Source organism: Elgaria multicarinata, chromosome 2, assembly GCF_023053635.1.
Source record: "Elgaria multicarinata webbii isolate HBS135686 ecotype San Diego chromosome 2, rElgMul1.1.pri, whole genome shotgun sequence".
NCBI classification, from domain to species: domain Eukaryota; kingdom Metazoa; phylum Chordata; class Lepidosauria; order Squamata; family Anguidae; genus Elgaria; species Elgaria multicarinata.
The window spans coordinates 80711079-80723909 of NC_086172.1; the positions used below are offsets into that span (position 1 = coordinate 80711079).

The 12831-nt window shown below is 42.2% G+C and overlaps 1 protein-coding gene across 3 annotated transcripts in view; it reads left to right on the forward strand.

Annotated features, from left to right (window-relative positions):
- COL18A1 (collagen type XVIII alpha 1 chain) overlaps positions 1-12831 on the forward strand; it is a 185264-nt gene that overhangs the window by 85432 nt on the left and 87001 nt on the right. For 2 of the 3 annotated variants that reach the window (XM_063116967.1, XM_063116968.1), the window contains exon 1: positions 6406-7112. The exons of the other annotated variant lie outside the window; for it this stretch is intronic. In XM_063116967.1, the coding sequence (XP_062973037.1) occupies positions 6488-7112 (625 nt within the window). In that variant the 5' untranslated portion in view covers positions 6406-6487. Of the gene's footprint in view, positions 1-6405; positions 7113-12831 lie in introns of those variants that run through there. 3 annotated transcript variants of the gene reach the window in all.

Genomic DNA, 12831 nt, shown 5'->3' on the forward strand with positions numbered 1-12831 from the left:
GGTATCGTTGAAAAAATAGATGCATAATTAAAAAAGCTAAACATTTTGGATACCAAGATCCTTCGTCAGGGGCTAATAAGGAGTGTTCACTGTTGGGGACAATACTGTGGTCCTTAGTAGCAAGATTAAACACTTTGTCTGTGGAGCGTCCACGTCGAGAGCTGCGTTTGTAATCCAAAATGCTGTTGGCCACTTAGGTCTTCAGTGACAGTGATGGATCTAGGAGTACCCTGAGACTATGAACCTGATCTTTCAAAGGACGTGCAATCCCATCCAAAACAGGCAATGAGCCTACCTCCCAGAGTCAGGAACCACTCACCCACAGGGCTTCTATCGTGGCAGGATTCCATTTCAGTTTATTGGGCCTCATCCAGCCCATTACTGTGTTTAGGCACTGATCTAGGACTTGCACTGATCCATAACAAGAGTAGATCTACTCTACTTCTGAGTAGACGTGCATAGGATTGCACTGTAAGAGTCTTGTGTAACCTCTAAGTGCCATATTGATATCTTGTGGGTTTTTTTAAAAAAAAAACAGTAGGCAAAATTCATTTTAAACAACACTCGTGTAAATACATGTATAGCTGGATTCTTCAAGCTGTTCCTTTTTATATAATTATAGCTTTGCACAATAAATAATAATGCACCATGAGGTTTTCTTTGTGTAGAACATTAAGAACTCCTGCTTTTACCTGGAGCTTTGTAAACATCTGTATCTTCCAAGTGCGGTGACAGGCATTTTTCCCAGCCTTTTGCTATAATCTTAAACTGCTTCTAATGTGGATTATTGTGGTGTTTAATGTTCATTCAAATAAAAACAGCAAAGAGTCTTGTGGCACCTTAAAGGCTAAGAAAAAATCTTTAAGGTGCCACAAGACTCTTTGTTCTGCAGTAGACTAGCATGGCTACCCTCTGGCAACTAAAATAAAATATTCTTTTGTGAATGAAACTTAAAAAAATAAATTGGTCAGGTGGCCACTGATGATGTCCCTTTTCAAAACACATTGGTTTTAGAGGATGGATCACATCCTGATTAACAACCCAATTTACCTGAAGTCTGGCCCCACTGAAATTTAGACTCTAGATCACCGTAAGCTTGCAGTCCTAAGCTGCTTACTAGTGAATAATTGTCACTGAACTCACTGAGATTTTCTTCTGAGCAGACATGCTTACGATCGCACTATACGTAGATCCTGTATGTACTACTTCATTTAAACTTTTCTGTTTTTTAAAAGTATTTATTTATCTTATACTTTTCTTTCATAGAACACCCAGTAGTGAACTGCCCTGATTGCTGACTATGTCCGCAGCCACATAGTTTCAATAAAAGTACAGCATTTGTTGTTCCCAGAGTAGTCAATGGCTTTGCTCCTTTCTGCTTTAACCTGATTGTAGATTGGGTTGGCTGACATAGGCCTTAGCTAGACCTAAGGTTTATCCCGGGATCATCCTGGGGTCGTCCCTGCCTCCTCCCGGGATATCCTGTGTGTCATTTACATGAACAGGGATGACCCCGGGACGATCCTGGGATAAACCTTAGGTCTAGCTAAGGCCACAAAGAACATATGATTAGATTTCTTACAGTGCAGTCCTATGCATGTCTACTTATACATAATGAGCGTAATGTGGCTTACACCCAGGTAAGTGTGTATGGGATCACAACTTAAGCAGTTATGTTTGCACGGCTTGTGATTCTGTTCTTTTATTCTAGTTTAAAGGTCCAGCAGTGAGCTAATTTTTAAGAACTGAAGGTGTAGCCCCTGAGAATAGTTGAAGGTGTAGCCCGTGTGAAAAAGAAGTGGCCATTGATTGGTCTCCAAAACAGTAGAATTCTTGTATTAAATAAAATGAATTTTTCAGTGACATGGAGCTGATTGAAAAGAGAAAATATGGGTTTGAAGCACTGAAGAAAAGAAATTGACAATCTTGCCCCTAGGCAGTTTAGTAGACCCACAATATTCTGAACATACACAGATTGAAATCCAAATTTGAACATTTGTTAGGCAAAACGGTCAGGGAGAGAGGAGAACCTACTGTTAATAGTGCTCTGATGAGCCAGCCCAATCCCTTCACCCTCAACCCCTCCCCCCAATCTTCCACAGCTATACAGCTATTCACTATTGTGAAGAGGAGTCAGAATTAGCTGACTCATTAGAGGGGCATCCCCTATACAATGGGCATGTTATACAGATGAAAAACAGAAGCCACTTTGTTTTAAAATTCTGTTAAAATTGTAAATGTGAAAATGCTCCTTTCTGCTAGTGGCAACATGGTCAACAGAGCGACAGAAAAACCAGAATGCAGGATGGAGTCTGCCAACCTGCAATAAATTGCTCACTATTTTGTTGGGAGAGGTTTGTCCCTTTGCAGACTTGCACTTTACTTGCATCTTGACTTAGCCTTTAGGTAGTTAAGACCATAGCCATGTTCAGTTGTACATGCCATAAGAGGCTATTCCTCTTTCAAACTGCCTTCAGCAATCTGTCTGCCTCCAAATTTACTGTTTTTAGTGATAGTTATTTATTTTGCTGAAGAACATGCCTCATGAATATGAAAAGACTATTTGTCATAAGCCTGTAATAAGTTTTACAGATAATGTAAATCTTGAGTGACTGGCTGCAGTTTTTATTTTAACATGGGTAATTATTTTAGCATGGGTGTTTTTATTTTTTTATCCTATCCAGACATGATAGAGGTGTACAAAATTATGCATGGTATAGAGAATGTGGATAGGGAGACATTTTTCTCCCTCTCTCAAAATACTAGAACCCAGGGTCATCCCATGAAACTCATTGGTGGGAGGTTCAGGACAAATAAAAGGAAGTTCACACAGCACATAGTTAAATTATGGAACTCACTACCACAAGATGTAGAGATGGCCACCAATTTGGATGGCTTTAAAAGGGGGTTGGATAAATTCCTGGAGGCAAAGGCTATCAATGGCTACTAGCCCTGATGGTTGTATGCTATCTCCAGTATTCGAGGCGGTAAGCCTGTGTGCACCAGTTGCTGGGGAACATGAGTGGGAGGGTGCTGTTGCACCATGTCCTGCTTGTTCATCCCTGGCTGATGGCTGGTTGGCCCCTGTGTGAACAGAGTGCTGGACGAGATGGAACCTCGGTCTGATCCAGCATCAGGGCACTTCTTATGTTCTTATCTGTATTGTTCACTACTCTGGAATATGACTAGATGCGGATGACTATCAAGTCATTGGATGAACAATGGAATATTGATTTTTAAACTAGACCAATCTGGCACCACAAGAGCAAGCACATCAGAGATCAGTTCTGCTTGGCAATGCAGTCCTAGGTATGTTTACTCAAAAGTAAATTCCACTGACTTTAGCAAGGCTTGCTCCCATGTAAGCATGTATAGGGACACAGCCAAACTTCTATTCTGAAACTGTATGTCTTTGCCAGTGGAAAGACTTAAGAGAATGGGCCTGAAAGACATCTCTGGGAAGCAGGTTTCGGTCTACCTGTGCCAACGTAGAACAGCCTTACTCAGTTCTCCAGCAGATACTTCAGTAAACAAGGAAACTCTGAACCAAGCTGCATCCAAAAAGATTAAGTGACAGGAAGGAATATATATGAGAAAACACACCTACCAATGCACAGGGCCCAGACTTTTATGGATGTAAACCAGCAGTCACTGGTCAGGGAGGCTCCAGGTGACTGGGAAGAGCAGCAGGGATTTTTTGCTGCTCTCCCCAAGTGCCTGATCACTGCACTCCTGCTGGGTTGGCCCTGCTGGGTTTGGACAACAAGCCCATTGTGGGTTAAGCAACCCCAAGGACAAGCCATGAGTTGCCAGGGTGGCTTGTTGGCCAAAAATAAGCAATCTTCTAACCACCATTGGCACCAGCTGCTAGTGCTCTTCATCCTCATTCTCATCATTGCTACCACATGCTTGCTTGACAGGCAGAGAGCCAGTGAGCAAGTTGGCAGTGGCATCTACTGCTGGAGCCCCATTGCAGAGTCGGTCTATTCACTTAAAAGTATGCAGATAAAACAGAAGAGGATGGGGGTGAGGGTGGGGAACTGGTTTCACCCCTTGCATTTATGGCAACAGGCTCCAAAAGAGCAACGAAAAGGATTGTGTGCTACAATGATTTTGAGTGTAAGACTAGGACTGGGGAGACCCAGATTCAAATCCTTATTCAGCAGTCATGAAGCCCACTGGATGATCTTAGGCCAGTCACTCACTCCTAGACTAACCTACCTCCCAGGGTTGTTATGAGGATAAAATGCATCTGGGGGGGAATACCATGTAGCCACCCTAAATTCCCTAGAAGAAAATGGGGATATGTCATAAATCTTTTTTCCTGGTCAGTTGGAAGCCCTAGTTTATGTAGTCCATGTTGCTACAGGAAAAGCCAGCATTTTAATTTGAAATACAAACTGTCTGCTCATTTTGTGTACACTCTTGTGAGACAGAGTAATCTGTGAAGTTTGTGTGGATAGGGAGCTGGTATGTCTGTGCAGCCTCCATGTTCTCCAGAGAGCTTCGGCTATTGGGCGGTATAAAAATGTAATAAATAAATAAATAAATAAATAAATGTTAGCTGGCCCTTTAAGAATCCCAGGATTGTTTGTGTGTGTACATGTGAATCTACAACTAAGGTTGTAGTTGATTAATATTGCCAGTTAATTGATTTAAAGCTCGCAGACCTACTTTTCCATTATGCTTCGTGCTAGAGCTATCCAGCCAGTGATGCACAGTTGCCAAATCAAGAAGTTTGTAACAAACATGCCCCCCTGACAGATGTGCCAGACTATATCTCCCATGATCCCCAGCCAGCATGGCCATTGACTGGGAATGACTGGAAGTGTAATCCAGCATCTGGAGAGCACCAGGATGAGGAAGGTGCATTAGCAAAATAAATAATAAAATAACTTAGTGCTATAGAAAGAAATACTTTATGTATGAAGGGTAAGTGGTATTTTTCAGTGTTAATATCTGCTGTTATTAAAGCTGTAAGGTTTGCAGAAGCTCCCAGTGGAATATGTTCTGGTGTTGTTTATTATGTAGGAAGGTCCTACTGTCCATCTTTTTACTCTCAAGGAATGACTTAGCAAGCTATTCTCTATCCGTACTCTGGTAGAAATGAGAAGAACCCCATGCTACATCTGGCCAGGGACTGGAATTGGAAGTGCAGGTTACATTTAGACAAGTTGTTCATAAATCCAGCTTTGCTTGCTAAAAAAATGCCATAGGCTTTAAAATGAATTACCTGAGCTGAGACTTTGGGATGTTTGGGGTTAGATGATTTAAGGGTTCAGTCCTATGCATGTTTAGCCCTCCCCCCAAAAAAGTCCTAAAACTTCCAGCATTCCCCCGACAGAAATGCAACTTTTGTTATGAAGGCAAGAGATATTAATCCCATCCCCCCTTTTTGTGTGTGTGCCAGTCTAATAAATATGCTATTGCTTACACACATTGGCAAAAAACCAAAAACCAAACAAAAAGCCCCATGGAAAGCATCTACCAAAAGGACCACCAAAAAGCGAGAGCATGTCCCAAGATACTGTTAATTTTGAACTCACAATTAATAACATCTTTGGATGTGGTTACCCACATTGGCCAAAGGGGCCTTTTAAATGTGGTTATCCCATTTCTTTTCAGTCTTGAGAACTAAGGACATTTATTTATTTATTTGTTTGTTTATTACATTTTTATACCGCCCAATAGCCGAAGCTCTCTGGGCGGTTCACAAGCTCTCTGGGCGGTTAGACATGATCTAACCAAACATTTTAGTCCTGTTAATTTGAATGACAAGCAAGTATTTAACTGTCCCATTAAATCAATTGGGTTCAAAAGTGCTTAGCTTTGGCTGGATTATGCCCATGTTAACAATTTAACTCCAAGTGTAGCCTCTGGAATAAACCTGTTAATTATGAATCCTTTATAGAGGTCTTGTGTGACTGGGAGCATATTTACTCTCCTGCAAGTTTTCTGCTCTGTTTCCCCTCCTTTAGAAATGAATTCTCTAAAGAAGAGAGTCTCTCACTGCTGATGTTAATGATTTTGGAAATTAGCTGGAAACAGCTAGGAAAGGGAAAAACCTCTGCCTTGTTTTAGTATTAGTTCAGGGCAGGGAGGAGTTTAATGTGCCCAAATACTTTTCTAAGCTTCGGCGAGGGGGTGTTAAATTATAGAGGAGTGGTGCAGAATTGTTGGCTTCCAGGTATGCCTTTTTTTGTATGTTTGTGCCTTGGGTAAAAAGGGAAGAAAAAAGGAATATATCTTCAGGTATGCTTTTATAACGTGCACCTCTGTTGCATTACGGGCTCTGCAGTTTGATTTTAATGGGAAGCAGGCTGCTAGAGGGGAGGACTCTGTTAGCCACACCTCCAGTAGTTTTATATGTACTTGGAAGAGAAGCTGCATGCTTCCTAACCCTGGAGCTCCAGAGGACAGATCAATGTGAATTCTTTCATTCACCACTCACTGCTACGCAGCACATTCCCCCCCCAGCAACTTTTTAATGGCTCGAGCTGAGCTGACTATTGGGCTTCTGCTGTTGCTGACCTGTTGCTTAGCAGATGCACAGGGCTGGAGGAGTTGGTGGAGTTGGGGGGATTCGGAGAAAACAACCTTCCCTCCCACAAAAGCTGCCGGGACTGAGGAGCAGACGGCACAGCATCCTGCCACGCCTGAGGCTACCACCCCACTAAACATCCCCCTTGAAAGCACTACCCAGCAGAAAGGAAGAGTGTGGACTATATTTACCCTTAAGAGACCAGACGTTACTGCTGCCACGACCATCCCTACAACTGCTTCACCTTCCCAGCTGGAAGGCAGAGAAGGAGGCATTGCAGGGGTAGGGGCTGAGATACTGAACGTAGCCGAAGGAATCAGGAATTTGGTTCAACTCTGGGACGAAAAGACTACCAAAGGGACAGAGAGGACTGAGGCATCTGCAACAGCTGATCCTCTGAAAGCATCACCTGTCCTTGTTGCAGAGCCAGCAAGCATCCAGAACGTTACTGCCATCTCTACAGATGATGCACAAACCTTGCTGGAAACTGGGCAGCCAGAGACTACAAAGCCTGCTCTTCTGTGGAACAAGACTCGAGTCCTCTTAAAGAAGCCTGAGATCCCACTCCCAGGTAGTGCTTCTTTCTCATTTTCGCCAGATGATCATGACGGTGGCACCATGTTGGCTTTTCAAGAATCTACAGATGCAGGGCAAGAAGGTGCTGCCACCCCAGAAACAAGGGCAGCCTGGGGATCTTTCTCAGAAAGACAAGGAATTCTGTCCAGTGCAAACGCTTTGGAGTTGCAGGAGCCTCAGGCTAATAGCAGCAGCATGCATGCTGGAATTCCATCCAAGGTGGTGGGTGCTTTAGACAACTGGCTGTTCCGCTTTGTTACAAATTCAAACCCATCAGTCTCTAATGGCAATGGAGCCCATCTCCGCCATAAAAAACATCCCTTCTTTAAACATTCTGGGATAGGAGTAGCTGATGCAAATAAGAACCACACTAGTGATTCTGCTGCTTCTAATTCCAGTGCAACTAATTTTATGGATTTTCCTCACGCCAATAACTCTGACTCTCTTGAGTTTCTACTAACCTACACTGTGCAACATTTTAGCAATAGTAGTGCAGGGCTTCCTTCCTTCTTTCCTGGATTGACTCCAGCAGCTGGCCACTGCTTGCCCTTACCAACCAAGCTGTCATATTGCAACAACCGGGGCATGAAGCATTTCCGAGTGCCGAATTATTTGCACCATGGCAGTGAGGAGGAAATTTGGGCTGCTTTGCATGAGTGGGAGGGGCTTCTTAAATCTCGGTGTCACCGCTACTTGGAGTGGTTTTTCTGCTTGCTACTGGTACCTGGGTGCAATGATTCTCTTCCAATCACACCTCCACCATGCCGGGGATTTTGTGAGGCCCTCAAAGATCTGTGTTGGACTCATTTGAAAGAGGGGCAACTTCCAATATCATGCGACTCTCTCCCAGCGGAGGATGGTGCATATTCATGTGTATTTGTTAATGTTTCAGCAGGTAATGTAGCAGGGGTAATATGTCTTACCAAATCTGTCTCTCTGCACCACCAGGTAAGCTAATTTTGTGATGGATGCCAGTATTGAAAACAGACACTTTGTCAAGCTGTGACACAAATGCACTTCTCTATCTTTCAGGAAAGAGGGAAAAGGGCACGAAGGAAGCTACCTTTCACTTATCTTCTCTTTAGTGGAGGGATTTATAGTCTTTATGATCCAGGTGCCAAGTGTCATTCTGATGTGAGCCATGCATTATAGCATGGGTTACCGTCTTGTGGAATAGATACCATTAGCAGCACAGGTAAAGACCAGGGAAGCATTGTGAGATTCTGGGCAAGAACAGGAGGCCCCATAGACTAGAAACGAAGCTGCACCAACACATGAGAGGCTACTAGTGTGCATTAGAGGGGCACTATGGCTCTGACTTGTGACAAACTTGCCAAAAATGTGTGTCTTAGTTGCTTTATATTCTAATCATTTCATTCTTTCATCAACACTAGAATGGGATATGAATGGAAACCAGATTGAAGGCATTATTACAAATATTGAAGAGGGGTGTGTGTGTGTGTGTGTGTGAGAGAGATTTATTTATTTATTTATTTATTTATTTATTTATTACATTTGTATACTGCCCAATAGCCGAAGCTCTCTAGGTGGTTCAGAAGAGTGAATAGATTCATTTACTCTTCTGCTCCCACTGAAGTTATTTAAATCACTGGGCTGTCATTAATAACTTTTTTCCCTTCAGTTGCTTCATTTTATAAAAACCTTTCAACCAAAGTACCTTCTTATCTTAGTAACGCATGTAGTCACACAATAACATATGTGATGATAAACAGAGAGTCTGTCGGTGCTTAAAAATGCCTGAGAGTGCTAATACCATAGGGAAGCCTTTTCCAACCTGTTGCCCTCCAGATATGCTACATTGCACCTCTCATCAGCCCAGCTAGCTTGGCCAGTGGCCATGCTGGCTGGGGATGATGGTAGTTGTTGCCCTCCACGAGTGCTGGAATACAAGATGGGGAAGGCTGCAAAAGGAAAAAAGAGAAACTAGACTGTATGGGTTGTTTCCTCCTTTCCTGTGCATGTCTACCATTTGTTTAATTACCCGCACTGCATTGCATGTTGTTATGTCACCCAAACCTGGTGCATGACATGGTGGGAGTGGCTTCTAACCCACCCCACAACCCATGGCTTGTTGTAGGCATTGTGGGGTGGGTTAGAAATCATCCTTGCTATGCCGTGTGCTAGCTTCAGACACCAAATCAACCTGCGATGTGCCGTGGATAATTAGGGAATTGCCAGGCATGTGAGTGGCACATGCTGGGGAAGCTGCCCATATTGCATAGTTTCTCCCAATGATTGTACAAACCTAGCCAGTGTGTGAGAATGAATGAATGAATAAAATGTTTGACAGATTTTGTGAATTATATTGTATCCCAACGGAATGCCATTTTCAGTGTGGCATTTGAGGAGGAATAAAAGTTATGGTGTTTCTTTTCCATCTTCACTTTCAGCGCCTTTACATTTTCAGTTATGCATTATAATGTCCCTTTCCTTCGGATTTATTTGGGCTGCATTCAGAATGCATTTTAGAACCCAAAAGGAAATGCACCCCATCAGGCATTTCTTTACTTAGTTGCCTGGCACTGGGTGTTTCCATGTTTCCAATATCTTGGAATTTCCTGTTCTCTGAACCATGTGCCCAAACTGTAGCATTCTAGAAAGCAAGTTCCTACAAGACACACATACTTCTGGGTGTCTCTGTGATATCTCAGATTTCTGCTGGCAGAGAATTACTCCCCCCCCTCTGAATTTTAGAACTTGGGGGGCATCCAGTGAAGTTGCTTGGCAGTAGATTCAGCAGGACAGAGAAAAAGGAATAGTTTATGCAATACGTAATTAATCCAGGATGCAGAATGTATTGCTACAGGGTATTATGATAGCTGTTGGCACAAATGTCTTTTTATTAGACAAATTCATGTAGGATAGATCTAAATAATGATTATTATCCATAACAGTTAAGAATGGAACTGTAAAGGCTCTGAGTTACTCTATCTCTGGCTGGAGATAGCAATATTAGATTTGAAAGTGGCTTGAGAGAGGCTTCACTTCCTGTGATACAGCTATATATTTGCTTTCTCCCACTAGTCAAAGGAGTTTTGCAGGTTATTGGCACAATCATAAGACCCTAGAAAATCTGTTTACCAGAAGTGGAAGAGAGATGAGTGAGTTGTCATTCCTCTTTGAAATTGCCTTCAGATCTTGGGAAATTACCTCCTGCCACTGATCACCAGGTGCTGGGGACAAAAAACAGGGATGGCTGTTACCATTGTGCCTTGTTACCCAAGTACATCTGGCTGGGTGGACCAGCAGGGCAATGGTAATGTCCTTTATGTTTCTCTCTCCTTTACCTAAGAAGTAGGAAGTTGGTGGTAAGTAACCAGTATTTGATGCTATAAAAAGCTAAAGAGCTTTTTTATATGAGGTTGTTAATTTGCTGTATCTACCTTTGGTCTCATTGCAGAAATTGAGATCCAAGCACCATGTGAAGAGCATTTCCGGTCCCGCTTTTCTGCTACATATACTCTAGATAGCACTGTGGTATAGCGCAATAGTAGAAATACACAAATGGAAATCATGCATCTTTTCTCTTTCACATTTAATTGCTGCATTTTCCTTGCTCTAAAAAAACCTCACCAAAGGGACTGTTTAAAAACGAAAGCAAAACTGGAGGTATTCACCATCTAAAGAACCTGTAAACAACTGTGAGTAGGGAATGACGAGTGCACAATGAATGCCTGGTGTAGAAAAACTTTAAAATACAGCCTGTAAAAACTGGAGAGTCCAGAAGCAAAGCAAAGCAATGCAGTGTTTTGTTTTGTTTTTACATTTATATCCCACCTTTCCCCAAAAGAATTGGGGTTTTCAGGCAGTCTGCAGTCCAGGCACAGACTAGACCCAGACTTAGGAACATAAAACATAGGAAGGTGTCTTAAACTGAGTCAGGCCCTTGGCCTATCTAGCCCAGTATTGTTGACAGCGATTGAAAATGGCTCTTCGGGTTTTAGGCAAGATTCTTTCTTAGCCCTACCTGGAGATGGTGGGGATTGAACCTGGGGCATTCCATGTGCATGTGCTATACCACTGAGCTATGCAGCAACTTTGTCAATGTTGCTGCATCCTGTGGCTCCAGGCTAAAGTTATTATTATTATTATTATTATTATTATTATTATTATTATTATTTATTTATATAGCACCATCAATGTACATGGTGCTGTACAGAGTAAAACAGTAAATAGCAAAGCCCTGCCGCATAGGCTTACAATCTAATAAAATCATAGTAAAACAATAAGGAGGGGAAGAGAATGCCAACAGGCACAGGGTAGGGTAAGCAGGCACAGGGTAGGGTAAAACTAACAGTATAAAGTCTGCACAACATCAAGTTTTAAAAGCTTTAGGAAAAAGAAAAGTTTTTAGTTGAGCTTTAAAAGCTGCGATTGAAGCCTGCTGCTTGACACCTGGAAATCCTTCTTTTGAAATTTCAGTAGGTATTGTCCACATATACTTCAACACACATTCTAATGGCTAGAATATTGATTTTGGGTGTGAAGATCCCAGTCTCCCTTCTTAGCCATATGGTTTTGGGCCACTCAGAGTTGGTACTTCCAGATGCCTCAAACATGACATTTTACAGGGGGTCCAGATAACATCATCTTCAATTTCTAATCCTTCCACATTTCCCCACTGCTCCTTTGGGGAAAAAGTCCATTACATAGGAAAAGATGGAATAGTTGCACAATGCTTTTGATTGGTAGTGCTAGGAGCTGTCCATCTATGAGTCCTCCATCTGGAATCACCCCATATCTCAGCTTGGTTCATTGTGATGGGAATGAGACTAGTCTCTCTTTGGGCTTGAGTTCCCTGTCTCCTCTCCTTCACCAGCATGGTTGTGAGGATGAGTTTGGCAGCTTTCACTTCCATTTTTGATTAACCACAGTTTAATGTGTCATCTGACAAACTGTAGTTAATTTTGACTATGGTTTGTTTAAAACAAACCAACTTCAAATCATAGTATAGCATTATGCCCGAACACAATCAGTGTCTAATTCTGTGCATAAGTCGCAGTTGCATGAGTCGCAACCTGGTTTTGGACAACCATATATCTCAGCTTAATAAGCCACTATATGAACAAATGTTTTGTCTTCCCTTCATGTGAATTAGAGAATGAACAAAACAACCAGGAAGTTTTTAATTAATTAATTAATTAATTACATTTCTATACCGCCCAATAGCCGGAGCTCTCTGGGCGCTTCACAAAACACACACACACACACACACACACACACACACACACACACACACACATCACACAGTTAATCTACAGAATTAACTGTAGATTCCTATTAAACCCAAGCTGAGAAACTATAGCTAATTGCTTCAGAAAAAGCCAGGATATGAAGCCATTTTTTGAAGTTTGCTTAATCTCTGGGCTTTTCCTGTAGGCGTTAACCATTGTTTCTAGACTTGGACAAAATGGGAAATTATAATTAAGTGAGCAAATCCTGGTTTGCTTGCTTCAACCACAAACAGAGGAGTGATGATGCTCCATGTTCCCCCATCAGGTTTGTTAATATATCAACTTATTAAGCAGAGATATGACCATCCAAACTGCATTCAAGAGATCTGGAGTTACATGGAAGATCAAAAATAGCAGGGTACACACAGACATGTCTTTTAAAAGCTGGGAAGCAGTGGGGGGCAATCTGTAAGGGGAATGGAAGATCACAGAGCTTTTTATGTTTATAGCTAGATAAGC